Raw genomic sequence first — 22,548 nt, 5'->3', positions numbered from 1 at the left:
TCCAGGGAGTATAATTATGTTGCAACATGCATTTGTCTAGAGACAACACCAATATGTGGCCATAGTTTAACACCAGGTCCGGGTAAGCACCTTTTCCATGTTTATTTTGAAACATTTGCATCTTCAGAAATGGTAAAGCATGACATGAGGTATTCCTTTTTCATAAGCTATGTCTAGGTCCCAGGACAACAAGGTGGTAAGGGAAATATAGATCGGAATTAAAAATACCAAAAATTTAAACAATTTATCAAATGAAAAATCATTAAATTAGATGCCTTTTTGCCAAATATTTTGGGGTCCATTTCAAGAAGTATATGTTGTTTATTTAGGATTGATTAAACTTATTGAATTCCTTTTCTTCTAATGGATGCTGGTATTTTATTCTGTGAACTAGCAGGCCATAGAACCAAGGGTGAGAAAGCTTCTGAGAGTCTTTTATTGGAAGTGAGTACATAGGTGTTCTTATAGACCAAAAACTGTATGGATTTCTTAAAATTATTTTAGTAATAAAGCTCTGGGGTATCGTCCCAGAATAACACAAAATAAATACATCAGGAAGACTAAAAATTTATTGGACTTCTGTACATTTATACGATGGATGGCAATTTTCAACCAGAAAACGGAGTTTGTCTAAGATGAAAAGAGATTTGTTTCTGATGATTGAATTAAGTGAATGATAGAGGCCACTCTAAAGCTGAGGATAGAAATGTTGTCATTATATCAAATCTCTCTAAGATGCTATCCTTCAAAGTACAAATTAATGGAACTTCCATAGAAAATGCAAATACAATTAAGTTATGTTCTCTTTGTTTTAAGTGATTACTTTTGAATGAAGTAGCATTTGTAAAATTCCTTGGGTAGTTAACATCAACTATCTAGAAAGTGTTAACCATAAATGTTGCTCATCTTTCCTGTCATATTTTTGTATCTGTCTTGAGTGTACAGCAAATAATTTATTTGTTCATTATAATGGATAGGAAGTATTTTATAGAAAGAAAATCAGGGAAAGCAGAGCATTGGTTTGTTTTTGCTGCATGGATATTAGTGGAACAACTGATGAAGGCTGACGAATATCTGCAAATCATATCCTACTAAAGAAAAGGTTAGTGTCCTACTTTTTACAAACATATTTAGGTTATATAAGAATGTTATTTTTTCAAGAAATTGAAAATTGCATGCATTTGTCTTTCTGTTTAAATGCAAATTGTTTAGGAGTAAAAGGGCATAGTATCTGCAAGCAGTTAAGAAGTAATAGAGAGAGTGGGCGCGAGAGAGAGATGGGAGAGAGAATGAGAAAACATATGTGAAAAAAATGTTAATTTGGGAGAAACCTGGGTGAAGGCATATGGGCATAATGTGTAGTCCTGTACTATTCTGTAACATTGTCATACATGTGAATAAATCAAATTTTGTGGTGAAATTTGTACACATGCATGCAGAATTCCAATAGAGTAAAGAGTGGCCAATTCACTCAGAAGTTTGATCTCTTGATAAAATGTTGAAAAAGCTTCCTGGATCTCAGTTGATTCAGCAGTGAAATGGGGGCAGAGGCGAACCTCAAAACTCCAAGTCCCCATAAACTCTCTTTAAGTGCCCTTGGTTGCACTCTCAGATTATTACATACTACAGGACAGTTAAAAAGGGCAGAGTCTGTCCTGGCAGTTGAGAATAAACAGAGACAGATAATCCACTAGAGGAACCAGTGCTTCAGTCCAGAACCCAAAGAGAAATGTACTCATTCTAAGTAGAAAACAAAAAGGAGCAACTTAAGGCAAGTTACAACACTGAAGAGCTTTGTTTTGAAACCTGCAGTCCTTTCTCCACACCTTTGAGTGACGGAGTCACAGATACAATCTTTATATGAGACTGAGCTTTTTATCTCACTGACATACTCTGGGAAAGCATTGAGAGCTGAGAACTAATATCCGAATTTACAACATAATCCTCTGCAATTTAGAAGGTGCCTTATCATGCGGTCATCGCAGAGACTTTTACAATGTAATCAAGACAAGAATCAACAAATTCGATCTCACCAACTAAATTAAAAAGAACGCATTCAGGTTTCCCCCTTTATATCCATGTCAAAGACAGAGAGACCAGGAGAGATGTAAACGCTGCGGGGTCTGTCACAGCCGTACCCTTCCACTGTTAGGGGGCTCATTTTTCAAGGCTACCAGTCCATTAACCTTCACAAGAACAAAAATAAACCAAAACAAAGAAACACTCCCAGTAGAAATGGTATTGCTTCTAATCATGCTTATATATTATACCCTGGAGACTTAAAGATGAAACGAAGACCTCAAACTCCCCAGGCACACAAAACAATTCAGATGCCTTGAAATAAATATACAAAATGCCTGGTGGTGAATACTGTAAATAAATGTGTGATTTTTTTTTTTTACATATACATGTGTTTATTAGGTTTCCATTTTTTGCCTTCACAAAATTAAAGAGGCTTAAAATTTCATAACAATAACAATGTTTAAGATAAGGACTAGAAACAAAACCTCGTAAAGAATGAACGAATATAAATACATTCAGAAAAGAAATCAGAGAATTGCATGTGTGAAGTGTGTTATTTTTATAAAAAAATGGGAATAGGACTAGGAAGAGTAACTCATATCAACCCTGATGAATCTCTAAGTCCTAAGCTGTGATTTGTAACAGGGACGGCCAAAGCATCAGCTTCACTTATTTTTTAATGTCTTGGCCTGATCTCCATTGCCACTTTACCTAGATTCATTTGCTGTATATGTTAGGAAGTATCAGTTTCCTGATAAATGCATTGTCAGAAAGGCAGAGGGGAATGATAAGATAGGAAATAAAGAGCTCATGCTTGTTTTTATACGTTTCTGTTTGACTTAAGAGATAATTATAACACAGATTGATGCTCCTCTTTTAAACAAGGTAGTAAATCAGCTTGAAATATAGGACTTGGAAAAGCCATTTGCCACATCATTATAATTTCTTAAAATTCCTGTGTTCACTGAATATGAGGAATGGATAATCATGAGATATATGGCAATAGCATTACAGGACTCATACTTTTTTCTTCACAGAAGACAGTTAAATAAACCTGTTATAAATTTTTAAATGCCATTAAGTACAAAGTTTCATTGCTTCATTAACTGAAACAAAGCAAAAGCATACGCTGGTTGGTCTGGGCTTCTGATGGGAGAAATTACAGATTCAGTAAGCAAGATTAAAGTAATGAAATTACAGATTCAGTAAGCAAGATTAAAGTAATGATTTAGTATACATCATTTACAATTCATGTCTTTTCCACAAGTTTATTTGTAACTATAGAAATGTAAAAGAATAGGATTTTCATCAATGTGGTACAGACCAGCGGAAAAATGAGAATAAGAGAGAGCTCTGGAATCAGAAAGACACATATATGAACACAGATGGGCTTTGCCAAGAGTTATACTCAAAATATCCATCACCGGGCATGGGAGGGCAGGGACCTCTAAAGACCCCTCTATGCCAGGTTTATCCCTTTAGATGCTGGATTGTGGGAGAATCAAGGTAGACCTCAGGTACGGAGCATAAGGGGCTCAGAGTACTCGAGAAACTAACCAGTACAGATGCATTTCTACACAAACCTGCAGAAGTAGATAGAAGAACTTCCCACCAGTAGAGAAATAGTTGAAAATATTAATAACCAGTAGTCGTACTGGTGCACACCCACGTCTTGGATGACACTTACTGTGTGTCTGTCGTAGTTGAACTACCCTTCCTGAGCAAGCCAAGTGCGGGAGGCAAATGTGGTGTGTTTTTTGGCTGGCTATTTGGCTACTTAGAAAATCTCTTTCAGCTGATAGGAACATTTAGTTGTCTCTGCTTTCCTTTAGCCTATGCAGGGGTCCTCAAGCTTTTTAAACAGGGGGCCAGTTCACTGTCCCTCAGACCGTTGGAAGGCCGGACTATAGTTAAAAAAAAAAAAAAAAAAGCAACTGTTAACAAACTCCTATGCACACTGCACATATATTATTTTGAAGTAAAAAAAACAAAACAGGAACGAATACAAGCACACCGCCTCATGTGGCCCATGGGCCACAGTTTGAGGACCCCTGGAGCATCCAGGACACGTTCTGATATCCTCAGAGCAAAGAGTAATCCTCACCAGGGACCAGAGGGACTTCCATAATTTAAGCCAAATGCCAATCAGAAGCCCAGTTTGCCCTCCATCTTGACTTCCAGCTCAGGGGTGAGCTCTCCTGAGAGAGGACTAGAGAATCTCCAGCTCCAGTTAGTTAAAGCATCTCAGAGTGGCATCCTGTCTCTTTCTTTCTTCTTCTTTTGGCTCCAATGTTTGCTTATGTATAAATAATACAATAATATCTCTCAGTTCAACTGCTTGGAATGTAATCCTAACCATGACATTTTGTAGCAACAGTTAAGTACAACAAATATACGCATATCTGTCAACTTAATTTTGTATATGCTATGTTGATTATAAAAGGTGTTTATTACACATTTATCACAATATTGATACGTTGTCATATCTAAAAGGAACATCATTAGTGTGTAAAGTATAATCCATCTGTATGTGTGTAAAACTCAGAATTAAAACCCCATAAATAAAATCCATAAATAATTCACATACAGGAGTTAAAGGGTGATGAAAATAATCAATAGTTAAAAAATAAATAATAATAATAGTAAATTCATAGTAAAAAAAAGAGAGCGAGAGAATAGTTATGGATATAAGATACAGAAAGGTGAGATATTTGTATGTTTGTTTAATTTTTCCATTTCATGTTGAAGGGCCGTTGTTTATTGCCTCCCAATGTAGATTTTCTTTTTAATTGGGGAAAGATTATCAGTAGAAAATATGGTTGATAAAATCACCTAACAATTCATATTAGAAATTTTTTTAGATCAATGATTCCAATCTTATTCTATTAAGATTTATTTTTACTATACTTCTCCCTAAATTCCATATTTTGAATTTTTAATACAAGCTATATATATCAAATGATAATGATTTATTTTCTTATTGCTAAACAAGCAGAGATTTGTTATTTATCAGAGTTATAACATGCAGTTTCCAAGGAGCATAACATAACTGAAGAATTGTATAAAAAAATCTAATTTTTACTAATGTAAAGATATTTATCATTTCAAGTATCCCACTCAACATTTTCAAAGCTAAGTTTCAGGCAGTGCCTGCTAAATTCTTTGAAATATAAACATGTTCCAAGGAGCTCTGTAACTACTATCTCAGGTCCCCAAATATTTAAGGAATCCAAATTGGGAAGTGATTGAGTACAAAGTACTTTAAAAGTCACCCAACAAATATGGTTTATTCCCCATTGAATAATTATATTGAATTATTTAAAGTATCATAACTATCTAAATGTGATAAAAGAGAAAATCCTGGGCCTCTTTCAAATCTTTTTTTTTTTTTTCCATCCCTCTTTTCCACTCTGTTATCCAAACTATTATTCGAAATTGACGTGGCAGGAGTGAATAGGATCCGGCGTGTACTCACCAGCCTGATTAGTTGTAATGCTGACTGCAGCAAACTGTCTTGGTGGGGAGCTCAGCTCTGACACCCCATTAATGGCGTCAACCTCAAAGGTGTAGTTTGTGTGTGCCAAGAGGTCTGTCACTGTCACCGTGGTGTTGGTGAGTCCGAACTGTCGAGGGAGGAAGCGGACATTTGGGCTGCATGGCTCACACTGCTTTACATTCCACCCACACTTTTTACATATGATGTTGAAGGTAACATCCTTCCGGCCTCCTGTGTCCAGGGGCCAGCTCCAGTCCAGGATAACCGAGGTCTCGTTTATATTAGAGATAACATTTCGTGGTGCAGATGGAGGCCCTGCAAAGTAGTTCAACAAAGATTAATGAGCCTCACTTCTGTTTTCTACTACAAGGGAAATAGATAATTTACAAGGGAACCAAAAGAGGTAAATAACCATCCTGTCTGTATTATCTACTTTTAATTCATCTGTAGGGAATTCATGAGATTATAGACACATGGAGTCAAGAGTACTGTCCACCCCAAACTGTGAATGGGGGAGTTTTAACTCAAGGGTAAGAGGACATTCACAAAGTCCAACGAAGAATTTATCTCTATGTTTAAATACTCCTGTGAATATTTATGAAAACTTTGGTATTAGTTTTATAAATCTTAGTCCTTTTTCCTTGTGACCTATGACCAACTTAGAGCAAGAGGGAATAGAAATGTAAAACATAAATCCTCTGCCTATAACCTCCTCTATCCTGTCAAATGTAATGCAAGGTCTAAAACAAGACACAGAAAATGTTCTTTCTTTCTTGGGGTTGCATTGCAGGAAGTACTTTGAAATACAATTCATTTTGCGTGATAAATGTTGCACTTGGGTGAGCCAAGCATGGAAAATGAAGCAGAGAAAGCTTTCAATTTGCACATGGACAACAGAAAAAAATGGGCCAAATGCTTTCAAAACAAAAAAGAAACAAACACAAACAGCACAATAACCAGAAGAAAACCCAAATCAAAGCAAACATGGAGGCATGGGTTGCAGCAAAACTACTCACGGGTACAAGCCATGGATGGAGGGTCTTTGTCTGCTCGGAAGTAATTATTCTCACACCTGCAGTTCATTGAACCATCTTCCTGAGTAGAACTGTGAGGTGGGCACTTAGCGCACTTCAGATTACCATCCAAAGCCTTGTAGAAACCTGGTCGACAAGCTACAAAAAAAAAAAAAAAAAAAAAGACTCCTTTAGAGTTCTGTAACAATTTTGAAACTGTATTTAAAAAATCTGTAAAACAGATTTCGGTTTGCTAGAATATGAATTCCTTATAAATAAAAATCCTTTTTTCCTCCTAGAAGCAAATAATATGAGTTAGTGTAATTTTTCTACATATATGTTTGAATTTGCACCAAATGTTAAGGAAAAAAAACCCCACAAGATTTAGATTATTTTGGCACTAGTGTATGATGAAATTTCCAGCTTGTGTTTTCACAGCTTTACTTGGCATTGGACTATTTGTGGGGAAAATAAAGCAAAACCATGTCACCATGTAGTCATTCCCTTTTTAAAACATGATGCAATGTGTATACTATTTGAATTGCAACTAGCAGCCTATTACACACAAACTTGTTTTCTAATTGCTCTATGTGTGTACCACTTCGTTCCGCATATTATAAGCAACTGAAGGAGGAAACTAGGGCTTTCAGTGTATTTAAGGTTCTTGACATATGATTTTCATGAGCTATAATTTTTTTTTTCTGGCTTGACAGGGTTGTTCTTCAACTTCTACGGCAATAGCCTAAAATAAAGATATGAGTATGTTTTCCTGTCAGTATCTGAAATATATAGAGATGCACAGTTTCTATGTAAACTGATATACTTGTGAGTGGTTAGTAGATTGAAGCTCTTTTAGTAAATCTATGTTATCTTTTTTATGTTTGTCCATATCTCTACATGACATGAGTTTTCTAAATCCAGTAGGTTGGTTTTCAAATATTGATTTTTTAGTTTATCATTGAGTGTTCAGCATTTATTTACTGTTTTGACAGAGATATGCCTCACTATACTATTTTCATTCAGTCTGATAGTAAATTTGAAATGCTGTATTATTTCATCTGATTCAGTTTCATGAAAATATTGACAGCTGAAATCATAGTAAAAATTCTAACAAGAAGCCTCTTGACATCAGTTTGAAGAAGGAATTCAAGCTCTAAATTTTAAATTGTGTCCATATTATCTTTGAAAGTGAACAATTTCTAAACCTGTGAAACTCAATTTCAACGCTACCCTGAGATCTGATGCCTTAAAATACTTAAATATAGAATAGACACTATAGATTGTATTTGAATTTCAGAATTTTATTATAGCAACTTCCAAATGTACATACAGAATTGTTTGCATCAAGTAAAATCTATGTGGGCATGTCTTAATTTTTATGATCACTAAATGCTTTTTGAAAAAGAAAACATTATATCCATAGTGGAATACCATCTCACTGAAAGTTTCTTGAAGTAAAACAAGAGACATACACTATCAAGGGAAACCATTACAATAGTGGAAAATGATAGCAATCATTATTCAAGTCTTGCTGTTCCATGTGCCTACTAAGAATGGCTGCTCTAGGATCATTTAATCATTGCTCATTTATTGAACAACCAATGGTGTCATATCGAGATCCATTCAAATCAATCCTACTGCCCTAACCAAACTTGTATTAATAATGTAAGCGTTTTAGCATTGTCCTTAAGCACTAGTTAGGACCTGCTACTCATGTCTCATGCCATATTTCCTCAGGGTAAAATGATATAAAGTACATATATAAATAAACTCTATGCACTTAACTTCTGGTTTCAATTTAGTTCATCATAGAATGCCTTTAATTTTGTAAGAGGGCATGGCTGAGTCTTTAAAACATTACGTCGCAGTGCTCTGATGTACTTTGTTATTTTGTTTGCTTGTAAGTTTATTTGAGTGTTTTTGTTTGAGGCTTTCATGGTTTTTACAACATTTGGTATCTAATTATTAATTAAACAATCATTTTTTGTTAATATTATAAATTGTTACACTATGCAATACTTAAAAAAAGACAAGACAGTCACATAATCACTTTTTAGCTATCGCACAATTTATCAACATCTTAAAGGTAGCCACAGTTAATAAATCTAAAAGGTAAGCATATGACTCAATAGAGTCACTAGGGTTCATCCAATTATTATTAAATTATAGCTTAGATATGGTAATACTAAAGGATTAGGTAGGCACATGTACATACAGTTTAACAGATAATGTCAGGCATCTATTCTTGTTTAGGGTTATTGATAGCCATAAAGGCTGAAATTCTGTCCACACCAAAAGGGCCCTTTCAATCAAGAGTGAGCAGCAGGCATTTAACACAGGGCACATTGAGCAATCACTCCATTCTTACTGGCTGTTTAGAAGAGACTTCATAGAAGTGCCATTTGAGAAGAATCATAAAAACATAGCAAGAGGTGGCTGGTAAGAAGCATAATTAAATATACAAATAGACCAGCATGAAAAGACAAACTATTATACAGAGGAATGTGGCAACTGCTGTTAATTACGCACCCAATATCCACACTCTGCTTCCTGCTTGCTAACAGAATCCTCATTTTGCTCAGAATTGAATCCAGACAATTATTATCTCACTCAGGCTTTTGTGCAGCTAGAGATGAATGGGCAAACTTATGTCCAAAAAAATGATTAAAAAACAGAGAAATGAATCTGATGAAAGTCTTTAATATACATCTCTCTTTTCTGGGAATGTTGTCCACATTCAAATACAGCCACTCTTAGATTATTCCAGCCTTGATAATGGGTATATTGGCCAAAATAGCAGCAGTTTACATGTGATAATGAGTTAAAAACCAAGAAAATCAGAAGGATGTGTAATCTTATACTTGCTGACCTAGCAAACACCTATGTCAAGAGTTTAGAAAGGCAACACCCTGTCTGTAACAATCTATACACTTTTTTCCCATTCAAGTATCATCTTATAGGCTGAAGAAAGTTCCACATATAAAAGTAAGAAAAAATTCGTGTAAAGTATACAAAGTAGATAAGTTCATATGATATCTTTCCTTACATTATTTAAAACAAGGCCTGGTAAGCTTATCAGAGAATACCAAAACAACAAAACGAAACAAAGAACAACAACAGAAAAACAGAGTAAACAAGAAGTGTTGACAAGTGAATATTAATTTAGATTTTCCCAGTGACAAGTTTTAAAATAAAAAGCCCCAGGTAAATCGCCCAGATCTTCAATGCTATACACCACAATTAATATAAGTCCTTGCTAAGTTGGATGTATACATGTTACAAATCTGCTGTGAAAATGACAGAGTTCTGATGTACATCTTTTCCTCAGGTAGCCCAGAAGTAAATGTTCTTATCAGTTAAACACTGGTAAAAAAAATAATCATAGATTTTAACCCCAGGATAGTAAAAGCAAAGAGTGATTAAACAGTTTAAAATCTTTTAAGTGGAGTAAAATGGTCATTTTTTTTTTTTTTGTGGTCCCACAGATGTTTACTTCTCTCATTACAAAAAGATTTCTAAACAAGTAAAATATGGTAAAAACTGTCATCTTTGATTTCATTTTAATAAATCAAAGTAGTATAATCCATGAGTCTAAATTAATGACCATTCAAAAATGGAAGATAGCACATCCTCTAACCTACTGGATGGCATCTTTGATTTGCTTGGAACCACACTTATTATTATTTTAGAGACAGAGTCTCACTTTGTTGCCCTCTGTAGAGTGCGTGACATCACCGCTCACAGCTACCTCCAGCTCTTGGGCTTAGGTGATTCTCTTGCCTCAGCCTCTCAAGTGCCTGGGACCACAACGCCCAGCTATTTTTTGATGCAGTTTGGCCAGGTCCGGGTTTGAACCCACCACTCTTGGTATATGGGGCCGGCGCCCTACTCACTGAGCCATAGGTGCAGCCCTCGAACCAGACTTATTAATATAATGTTTGGATTCATTTATTCACCCTTCATAAAACAAATATATTTATCTCCTAATATGACCTAGGTATTTAATATAATCTGAATGTTTTCATTTCTCAAAAGTTCACACATTGATCTGCTGTTAGTTCTCAATACTGTTTTCTATAGAGGTTGTAGTAATTTGCAGATCCACCAACAACATATAAGCTTTCCTTTCTCTCTGCATCCATCCCAGTATCTATTGTTTTTGGATTTTCTAATAAAAGTCACTCTAATAGGGATGAGGTGATATCTCATTGTGCTTTTAATTTGCATTTCCTAGATGATTAATGATGTTAAGCATTTTTCATGTTTTCTGACCATTTGTCTATCTTCTTTTGAAAGCTTCTGTTCATGTCTTTTGCCTACTTTTTGATGGGGTTTGATTTTTGTTGTAGTTGTTGCTGATTTGCTTGAGTTCTTTGTAGTTTCTGGTTATTAGCTCATATCAGATGTACAGCTTGCAAATATTGTCTTCCATTTTGTATGTTGTCTATCTGCTCCATTGATTATTTCCTTACATGTGCAGAACTTTTTTTTTTTTTTATGAATTCATTGCATAGGCCGATATCTTTAAGAGTTTTTCCAACATTTTCTTTAGAATTCTTATGGTTTCATATCTTACATTTAATTTATTTTTCCATCATGAACTAATTTTTGTGAGTGACAAGAGATATGGATGCTGTCTCATTCTTTTACATGTAGTTATCAAATTTTTCAGCACCATTTAGTGAACAGGGATTTTTTTCCCTGATGCCTAGTTTTGTCTGCTTTCTTAAAGATTATATGGCTATATGTGGATGGTTGAAGTCTGAGTTTTCTATTCTGTTTCATTGGTCTGTGTTTCTATCTTTGTGTCTGTTTTATGCTGCTTTGGTTTACAATAGCCTTATAGTATAGTCCGAAGTCTGGTAATGGGATGACTCCAGATTTATTCCTTTGTCTTGAGGTAGTCTTGGCTGTTTGCATTCTTTTCTGGTTCAAAATGAAGCCTGAATTATTTTTTCCATATCTTTGAAATATGATATTGATATTTTGGTGGGGATTGCATTGAATATGTAAATCACTCTGGGTAGTATGATAAAGTTAGCCTACCATTTTATCCAGTAATCTCACTACTGGTTATTTATTCAAAGGAAAAGAAGTCATTTTATCAAAAGGACACCTTGTACTTGAATGTTTATTACAGCACAATTCATAATTGCAAAGATGTAGAATCAATCTAACTTCTCATCAATTTGTGAGTGGATTAACAAAATGTGTATATGTACACCATGGAATACTACTCGGCCATGCAGAAGGATGGCATAATGCCTTTGCAACAATTCAGGTAGAACTAGAGATCATTGTCCTAAGGGAAGCAAAGTATCTAAAGAATGGAAAAACAAATACTACATGTACTCATTATTAAATTAGAACTAACTATAGACCATACATGTGCCTAGAGGGAAGTAAATATTAATGAATATCAAGGGGGGGAGAGAAAAAGAGGAGGTAGACAAAAATATATCTAACAGGCATAACAAACACTATATGAGTAATAAGTACATATGTAACCATGACTCAAGCACTATAAAAGTGATCCATGTAACCAAAACTATTTGTACCCCCATAATATTTTGAAATTAAAAAGAAAATCATATGTTGAAACCTAATAACCAATGTGATGGTGTTGGGTTGTGGAACCTTTGGAAAGTGATTAGATTATGAGGGCACAATCTACATAAATGGGATTAGTTACATTTTAAAAGAAACTCCCAGAGAGAAGCCTTATGGTCCTTTCTACCATGTGAGGACATAGCTAGCAGGTCTACCTCTGAGCCAAGAAATGAGTCCTCACTGGCTACTACATCTGCTAGCACCTTCATCAGGGATTTATCAGCCCCTAGAACTGTGAGAAGTAAATTCCTATTGGTCATAAGACACACAGTTTTGATATGTTGTTACGGCATGCAAAGCAAGGTAAGACAACTTATTGTTTTCCTTCCTATAGTAATAAAAGCCATAATCCTGGTTTTTAAAGAGGAGACCAATTTCATATGGCACAGTTACTTTAGAAATTCACCTGAGAATTTGAGTTGTAAGACATTTTTCTATGGGGCATTTATGTTATCCTCACCAAGGTATTTCCTCAATTTTTTTTCATCTCAATACTTCAAGGTATTTTTAGCATGTTACAAGAAAAGCACTGGACTAGGAAAGAGAAGATGCATGTCTTGATCTAGTATTTTCTACTAAATAGATTTTATTTTTCAGATTCACTGATCATGTGCCTTAAAACTTTAATGAGGTGGTTATAATAGTGACTTTCTCCTTTATAAATGACTCTGAGGTTCCATTTTTAGGAGTCATGTATTCCCAGGTGAGATCCTGAGCATAACAGAGATGGGAATTACTTTCTATTCATTTTATATGCCCTGTGTCTAGCACACTGGCCAGCAACGAGAAGTTGATGAGATGCATTTTTTAAGAGAATGATTAAATTGATTGTCTCTCAGGACTTTAATTTTCTAATTTATGAAATGACAGGTGTTGACTAAATTGTCTCTAGAGCCTCTTCAGGCCCAGACAGTTTAAAATGTTAATACTTTTTATCACCAAATCTGTAGAATTCTGATTATTTTCTAAATAAAGAAGAAAGAACAAAGTATCTTTATATTTATCACTGCCTCAAGGATTAAAATTACCCATTGATATGATAAAATCATATACCCCGACAAGACAAAGAAATTAAGTTCTTTCCTCGCTTAAAAAAAAAAGTATTAGAAAAAGAAATCACAGATGTTGCATGTTTTCCTACATCACAGCAGTAATATTCAAAGAGCACATCTACTTTATGGTTCAATGAATTGAGAGATAAATTGACTGGCAAACAAATAATTCCCTATATTATACTTTCATCTCAACCAATAATAAAACATAATAGAACTACGTATTTTTTTGCAATTAGATACAGTAGAATGCTTAGAAGTTTGGGAATCTCAGGGAAATCTATAGAAATAAAAAATCAAATTTGATAATATGAATCAAAATATTAATATTAATTATGTTTAATTTTTAATGTATAGGTTAATAAATTGTTTTCTTTCTCTTTAATGACAAGAAAAATAAGCACATTGTTGAAACTAATAAAAATACCATTTAAAAGAGAGTACATTGCGGGCGGCACCTATGGCTCAGTCGGTAAGGCGCCGGCCCCATGTACCAAGGGTGGCGGGTTCAAGCCTGGCCCCTGCCAAACTGCAACCAAAAAAATAGCCGGGCGTTGTGGCGGGCACCTGTAGTCTCAGCTACTCGGGAGGCTGAGGCAGGAGAATCGCTTAAGCCCAGGAGTTGGAGGTTGCTGTGAGCTGTGTGAGGCCACGGCACTCTTCTGTCTCTACAGAAAAAAAAAAAAAATAAAAGAGAGTACATTTCTCTCCTATTAATCTGCATTGGGTATTTATTTGTTTTCTTGCTAATCTAGCCTTTAGATTTTCTATTTTTGGTGCTGAGTTAGTGGAGATATGTTTGTTCATTCATTTACCAACCTCCACATTTACTGAAAACAAACAAACAAACAAAAAAACAGAATGGGCCACAGTGAAAACATAGGATGAATCCTTTGCCAAATGTTTTTTTCTATTGATAAATACTAAAAATATGAGTAAGATAATAGAAGGAAGCCAAAATAATACTAATTTTTTATGGATGAATATAAAATATTTTGGGAACCTAATGATTCTATAATTATAAAGGGGAAACAATAAAGCAGGAACTGAACATTGTGGCCCACAGGAGGGTAAAATAACAAACTGGAGCTCTGAAAAATAATAAAGAAAAAAGCATGGAACAAGCAGTCTTATAAGCATTACCTATACAATGAATAATAATTATGAAAGAGCTTCAGGATAGAATCTTGGCCTCATTCCCAAAGCACGAAACACATTTTTCCTCTACATTGTAATTGATGACTTTGTGCTGTGCTGATACAGAGAATGGGTAAAGTTACCATAGTGAAAGCAAAACAAATGCACTTAGTAAACCATGGTGGCTACTGTTGAAAGAAAGAAGACAGCCTTTCAATTGCAAAGTGAATTTTGTCTACAGTTGACTAATGTGGTTGACTTTTAGAAGAAACATGGTCCTAATTAAGGGTTAAAAGGCTCATTTCAATTTGAATTAACATTAAATTAAAAAATAAAGCTGTTGGTAAAGAGGGGTCTTTTAGTATTCAGACCTTACTTTGGAACACATACAGCTATTATTACCAATTCCCAACCATAAACACAAACTAATGACTAGAACCAGCACTGGCTAAACAGATGATTTCCTGGCCTTGCAATTCCAGGCCTGACAGGGTCTATTTGCCTGTACAAGGTCAAAGCAACTGTTTATTCCCAAAATGAGCTGCACTCCACAATCTTACAGGAACTCTATTCTTTGCCATCTGAATAGAGGTACAATGCTTTGAGGCAAGGCCAGGGCATTTCAATACACTGGAAGTGGCTACATTCAGTCATTAAACCTGGGCTGCACTGTGCAGCATTTACAAAGTGATCAAGTGTTTCCTTCTTCTGTTCCTTCCACTGTTCAATAAAAAAGGCCTAAGGCAAAATGCCACCACACCATTAAACACAACAGAATCAATCACAATCTAGTATGGCTCAAAGATAGCTTAGTAACAAGACTTTATTGTGTTTGTTGTTGTTCCATCAGATTTAGCCAGACAGGTGCCAGTAACACTGAAATATGTCCAATGTGCATTCAGTACAAAGAGAATACTAAAATGACTTCTGGCCCTGAAGATTTTGTTTTGCCAGCTTTTCAGTTGTCCACTTTTAAGTAAGAACTGTATATCCTAAAAGTATCACTAATCAAGTTCTTCTATTCTTATTTATCAACAATCAGAGCACGAGATTGACTGATATAAATATGTATGTTATGAGCAGGTAATTACAGAAAGAGAGATGGGGAGGAGGAGAGAATGGAAGACAGAATATTACATATGGATATTATTACAGTGAATGTTAAAATGCACATGGCCCAAAACTATACTAAGGGTGTATTAGTAGGCAGCCTGGAGAAGCTTTTCAGACTAGTACCCGAAGTTTTCTTTAGGCCAAAATATCACTGGAATGTCTAGGAAAACTATTCCTAGGAAGGGATTTTTAGAGAAGCAAAATAAATCACTTCTGTATCTAAATACTCCCTTACTATAAAGTATCATTTCCCAGGCAGCATTGGTATCAAAACTAGAACACAAGGATTAGTTACCAATGCCAACCAATACTCACCCTTGTAACTTCATTAAGAGAATTCACTTAACATAAATTTAATTTGGAGCACACAACGTCACCCAGATTAGGGGTCTGAGATAAAAGTCATGAAAACCTTAGCCGCCTTAATTTCCAAATGGCCTATTTTATATGAATGCAGAAAGAACAGTTATGTATGTATATTCAACTACAGAAAGACATGAGCAATGATATTAATAGTATTGGCAAATTAGAAAAAAATGCGATGACCTAAATTAGAAAAGCAGTTAAATAAATTATGATATGTTTGTACATTTTCATAAATAAATTATGCTATTTGCATAATTATACATTTGCATGTTGAAGCCTCTATAAAAATATGTTCATAATATCTTTTCAGGGGACAAGCAGGATCAAATAATCTATGTGTAATGATGTTTTTATAGTTTATCTGTGTTTTCGTTTTCATCAAACATGAACTTTGTCACTTACCTCATGAAGAACATAAACATTGCAAAGTCTTGGAAGTGAAATTATTGTACATACACAATAAAACTAAAACATTTTAGTCTATGAATGTGTGTGTCTTTGTATAATTTACGCTTTGGGTGCATATACATGGAGTTACATCTATGGATGTACATAACTAAACTCCATGCTACATACTTATTGCCATACTTAGTTAACCAGTATCGAAAAATGAATTTGTATTGTCTTTTGGACATACATAGATTTTTCTGAGACTGAAATTTACACAACCTTATCATTCCCCAGCTTCCATACATACACGTGGGCACAGACTCAGCACAGTTTTTATCAGCTCTTGATTCTATTTTACTGTCTTAGGAGTTTCCTTTTTTTCTTCCTTAATTCCACCCATATGAATTTCAAACCTTTGATCTCAAGTACCACGATTACAACCCCAGTTGAAGAAATTTATACAGAAAATAACATAGATTTTAAAATACAGGATTTAATTAAAGCCCATACAATGTATAAAGCTCAGAAGAAAACTAAAATTTCTGTGAGTGTTGCGAGATGCAATATAAAATATTTGCTCTCTTGGTTATATTGTTAATTATTAACTCTCCAAAACAGAACATGACCATTTAGGGCTTTGAAGAATGGTAATAACATTGGATTTTGTTAAAAATCCTTTAAATTGGCTTTAATTTTTAGATAAATTTATTTTATAGTAATATCCATTGCATTTTTATATTTTAATATTTATTAGAATTACGCGATTCTTATGTGATATTATTGGTAAAAAGTCAATGGATTTAAAATAAACCTATGACGTATCATTTATATGTTATTTACTTAATTATTATATAAGGTTAACAATTAGAAAAGGTTTAGCACTTAAAAGTATTCAATATTTGAGTAATTTCATAAATAACAGCTATTTAAAAGGCCCATAGAAAAATAAAATAAAATGAGTTAGTGCAATTCCAGTGTCTTTTAAAATGATTTTTGTATTTATGACAAATATTTATTCCAAGATAGAAAAAAGATATCTATTCAAAGTATTCTCAGATACGTTCCTAAATGGATAAGAATGAATCTCAACAGGAAGAGATAAAAACCATCATAAATGAAACTCAGGAGATCAATAAAACTGTTAGCTAAATGAGTCTTTCACAACAACAGCAACCAATAATCTTTTCCAAAACTATTAAGAAACACATATATGTTGGTATTTGTGTAAAATAGCATGTCTATACACAGTATTTAAACTTCAAATAAAATGAATTTCCTTTTATTCAAGAAAAATATTTTTCTATTTGCATAAGAACACAAATTTTTTTTAAGGAGAAAACTAGTCTCTGCAAAGATTCAAATGTGTATATCTGTTAGTATACAAAAAATACAAAATATAACCTCTATCCCAATTAATGCTAGAAAGAAATTTCCCAAGTATATAGAAGAATTTCATAGGCAGATGTCACAGTACATATATTAATATGTCATGGTGTTACAAAAGTAAAATATGCCAAAACTTTAAGATGTGCTTTAATAGTCTTGCTTTCCTTAAAGGGGGTAATTTCTAAATGTAGAGATGATCGCTTTCTTTCTTCACAGTTGTATTATTCTCCAAGCTGGGAGATGAATTGCAATAAAAGGAATATAAAGACTAAATTCATCTTCCTGCGGGAAGAAAGAATTAAAAATCAAAAAGAATTGGAGAGATATGAGAAAATATTGCATTGGAAATATTAAAAATGCATTGTTTACAGTTGGCAAAACAAAGCACTCTTGTATTCCAAATAACTGGGACACAGTAGGTGTTTGCAACCTAAGAAAGACCAACAACAGTAGGAGGATGGCTGCCATTTTTGTTCACTCTGGCCATTTCTCATAATCTCAAAATTGGTAATAATCTAAGAATACTCCTAGAAGAGTAGATGGGATTGAAGTGGGGGGAGGTGGGGAGGGCAAAGAGAGAAGGAGCAGAGATAGAATGGGCATATCTATATGTGTTAAAATAGATACATCTGGGGGTGTGTGTGTATATCTGTGTTTCGGTGTGAAACACAGAAACTGCCACTCTACTTCAGGGCAGAGACACTACATACTACATCAACTCTTTGGAATTAGTTTTTAAAATTTTGTTTATTGGTTTGAGGTATTCAGGATAATTGTCTTCTTTTTATGAGAATGTTCTGCAAATTTGGGGTTTAGATCTCACAAATGAAGCCAAGAGAGGTGAGGGATTGGGAAGAGAATGAGAAAGGGAGCTCTCGAAGATAGTCACATCTTATTCCAGCTGCACAAAATGTGTTGCCTTTGGAAACCAGGTAGATGGCACTCCAATGTTTGCAGCATCTTCTCTAGATCTAATTACCTAAAGAAAACTGTTCTTATGTCCAAGCAACAGGAAAATGCGGCATTTCCTACTGAAAACATACTCCATGCCTAGCACTATACTTGTGTTTTACTTCCATCTGGACAACAATCATATGAAACTGGTAGTATCTATTTTTCCTGAGAAGAAGATTCAAGTTTAAAGATATTAAGTGCAATGGCTATTTATTCACTATTAAGTGTTGTAATCAGAAACTAAATCTATTTTGGGGGGGCTTACAAATACAGATATTTTGGGGTTTTTTTTTTGCATCCATTCTTATTCCTGTAAAATTTTAAAATGATGACTAATGTAGCATTAACAAGCAATTCAACAACATAAAAATAAGTAACACATTTTTTATGTAACTATAAATATACAGAAAGATTTTCAAAGGCACTCAGGGAAATCAATTACCTCATTTTCATCTCAGTAACTGCTAGGTCCACAGTAGATTTTTGCAATAATATGTCATGCATCTAGCCCAGTGAAGGCTCCAATGGAAAGTAATTTTAGCATTAGAAATAGAGAATGCTCAGCTGACATAGATCTGCTAGAAAGGTATTTGTGGCCGATTAATTTAGTGACAGAATCGGCCTGCCTACCATAGTATGAATTTTCGATGTTCTTTATGCTACCTGCCAAAAGAAGGAACATTTTTGTATAGAGAAAAAGTAAAATGTTTTATTTTCCTTTAGTTACTGGAGAGGACTTATTGTCTAGCAGACTAAAGTAATAAAGTGGGATTGCATTAGTCCTTTCAGTTTTGGAGTGGAAATTTCTTTCAGCATTTTCAGATATGGTTCCCAATTATGTATCTTTACCACGTATCTGAAAATAGTACATCACAAAAAAGTCCTTTCCCAGATCTTTGGGGGTAGATTTAATACACTTGGAAAAGATGCCTAAAAGAGCCTTCAGCTCCACCCCAATCTGTACTTGTTACTCTGAATACACATTTGGCACAACTAAGTAATTGGTTTAAAACCAATAGATTTTGCTAATTAAGAGTATAATAGTATGTCTGAGAGTACATCCAAAGTGCCTTCAACATGACATGTGACAGCTAGAGTCTGTACCATTTTCTTTTAAGTAGATCTTGATTTCTTAGTTTTTTCAACTTATTTGATGATACATAGTAGGGAGCTATATTTGCAAACAATCATGACTAAGTAAGTTCATGATCAATATGATCTGATATCATGTAAATGCATATTCTGGTGCCTATTTCTGATTGCCTTCACATTTCACCCTCTGTATATTTACAGGCTAGATAAAAAATTCAACTAACTGAAATTCTTTCTCAACAGTGTGCTCTGTTCAGTTGATAATTGATGCATCCTGCAAATCAGTGTAGTTACTTATCTATAAACTAAACATTGACAATACAATCATATTTTCGTAAAACACACACTACATATATAAAACACATTCTAGTCTTTGACACACACTCCTATTGTGTTACTGTAGTGAGACAGATAACATCATGAGTACTTCATGGACACCTTTTTTGCTTTTCTTGGCCTTTATATTTGGATACCTACTAGAATGAGTGTCTCATATAAAGCAACCAATATATTTTGAGAGAAGAATGGAAGCCTCTTTCATGTCTCCATAGTGATTCCGCATTATCTATTTCCTATGCTCAAATACCATTTTTAACCAAACATAGACATCTTAGTAGGACTAGTTTCCTGATAACAAATTAGTCTCACTTCATGAATTAATCATGAAGTTTCACAATAAAATGATAGGAAGAAGATGGACCACAATTTTTTTGTGTGTGTTCCATTAGGTATAAATACTGATTTATAGCTGGACTTCTCTATCCATGGGTGCCACATTTATGGATTCAACTAAACACACATCAATAATATTACAAAATAAATTCTATGGTGGCATCTGCACCAAACATATACAGAGTTTTTTTCTTATCATTGTTCTCTTAACAATATAGTAGAACAACTATTTACTAGCATTACATTATAAGTAATCTTGATATGATTTAAAGCACATGGGAAAATGTACATAGTTTATTTGCAAATATAACACTATTTTGTATAAAGGATTTGAGTATCCATAAATTTCTATATCCTTGAGAGTCCTGGAACTTATCTCCTATGGATATCAAGGGATAACTGTATATATTATATACACATTCTCTCTAAAAAATATATATGTGATATATGATTAGTGATAATGATAAATAATATTTCAAACTAGAAATTTAAAAAAAAATTCCCTTGTTTTCCTCCAAAACATTTCTTTCAAATAAAATCTGTAATCATCTCAAAGGATAAAAGAAAACATGAGCTATATTTACTAAAGGAACATTTTTTTCTTAAATGGACACTTCATATTAGCTTAGACAAGAAAAGGAATAACTGAATTTCCAGTTGAATAGTATTCATGGTATATAAAACATCTAACCTTAAAGATGAAGACTGAAATTTTCAATCATCTGTACAAAGCACTAAAGGATTTATGTGATATGTAAAATTAAAAAACAAAACATGAAGGACAGAGTGTTCTAGGGTAAAAGCCTTAAAGGAGGAAAGACTGGAGAGTAGATGAAAAGTGAAAAGAAAAAAGAGTGTTGCTGGAACATAGAGTCTAGGTGGGCCTCAAATTAGTTTGGGGAGGCATGAGGACCCGTCAGGCCTTGTGGTGCCTGTAAGATATTATTATGATCTCATTTTTATATAGTAAGTGTTGCAGGAGGTTATTGAAAGATTTTATGCATGCGAGGTACACCATAACTAGATTTATGTTTCAAAGAGAACATTCTTGCTTCTGTGGGGAAAATGCATTGAACTGAGTCAAGAATGGAACTATTAGAAAACTGCTAAAATAATTCAAATTAGACATAACACGGCAGAAGGAAAGAAATGATTATGGACACAGAGAAAAGTGAATTCACCGGTGATATGTATGTAGATAATATGGATAGGTTTTGGAGTGAGTACAGAGGGATAGCATCAAGAATGACATCTAAAACTGGTAAGTATGTGAGGTGATGGTTGTGTGAATTACCTTGATTGTAGTGATCATTTCATCATGTATGTTTGTATATCAAGTTGTCACACTGTATACCTCAAATATAGAAAACTTTTTATTTGTCCCTTATATCTCAATAAAACTAGAAAAAAATAAATCTGCATAAACTGAGAGGAAAAAGACTGACATCTGAACTTCTGTATTGAGCGGTTGGGTCCTATTCCTATTTCTTGATTTAGGGAAGGCATAGATAGATGATAAAGACACAAAGTTAAAATTTGGAGATATTACATGAAGCTGCCTAATAACAAATGCCAAAAAAAGCATTTATTATAATAAATTGTGTGGTATTTATAGAATTTGTTCTGCAAAAGAATGAATTCCAATATTTTTGTTTTAAGAAAAGCCCACAATTAGATTCCTTTGTCACACAGGCTTTTTTTTATTGGCCACAAATGAAGTTGGTTAGCAAAAATATGGGTTTTAAGAGAAGCCAAAATGAGCTAGCAACATATAGATTTTTTATATAAAAAGAATTCAATAAAACATTTCTGGAAAAATCTTTTTTTTGTTGTTACTGATACATTAGAAAAACAAGGTGACTTCACTTAGTTGGGATTCATTTTTTTTTTTAGAACATGGTGTTAATTAGATGAGAATATTGGTTTTAAATTTCTCGTGAACCAGACATTCAGCTCCAAAAATAGAAAACCTGTGTTCTATGGACCCCAGCACAAGTTGTCTTTTGTATTTTTTGCTGATATTCACTATTTGCAAGAGAGCAGAAGAGAAATTATAGTCATATCAACAAAAATACATCATGACTATAGGACGGACAGTTTTAAGTGCAACCTTGATGCTGCTAAGTCTTCAGCAGATATTTCTATATTCATCTGTAATTGTTATGTTCAGAATTCTCAAGTTCAAGTCTTGGCTCTGCCACTTACTATGTATATAATTGAGCACATTACAAAGTTTCTGCATGCC

General features: G+C 34.0%; 1 protein-coding gene across 2 annotated transcripts in view; it reads right to left on the bottom strand.

Moving 5' to 3' along the window:
- Window positions 1-22,548, bottom strand: part of EPHA3 (EPH receptor A3) — a 330,559-nt gene that overhangs the window by 105,050 nt on the left and 202,961 nt on the right. For both annotated transcript variants that reach the window (XM_053565304.1, XM_053565305.1), the window contains exons 4-5: window positions 6,535-6,690; window positions 5,498-5,833 (exon numbers count right to left, since the gene is read on the bottom strand). In XM_053565304.1, coding sequence (XP_053421279.1) covers window positions 5,498-5,833; window positions 6,535-6,690 — 492 coding nt within the window. The remainder of the gene's footprint in view (window positions 1-5,497; window positions 5,834-6,534; window positions 6,691-22,548) is intronic.

This window comes from Nycticebus coucang, chromosome 16 (genome assembly GCF_027406575.1).
Source record: "Nycticebus coucang isolate mNycCou1 chromosome 16, mNycCou1.pri, whole genome shotgun sequence".
Lineage (NCBI taxonomy): Eukaryota > Metazoa > Chordata > Mammalia > Primates > Lorisidae > Nycticebus > Nycticebus coucang.
This window is presented reverse-complemented; position numbering and strand designations above follow the sequence as displayed.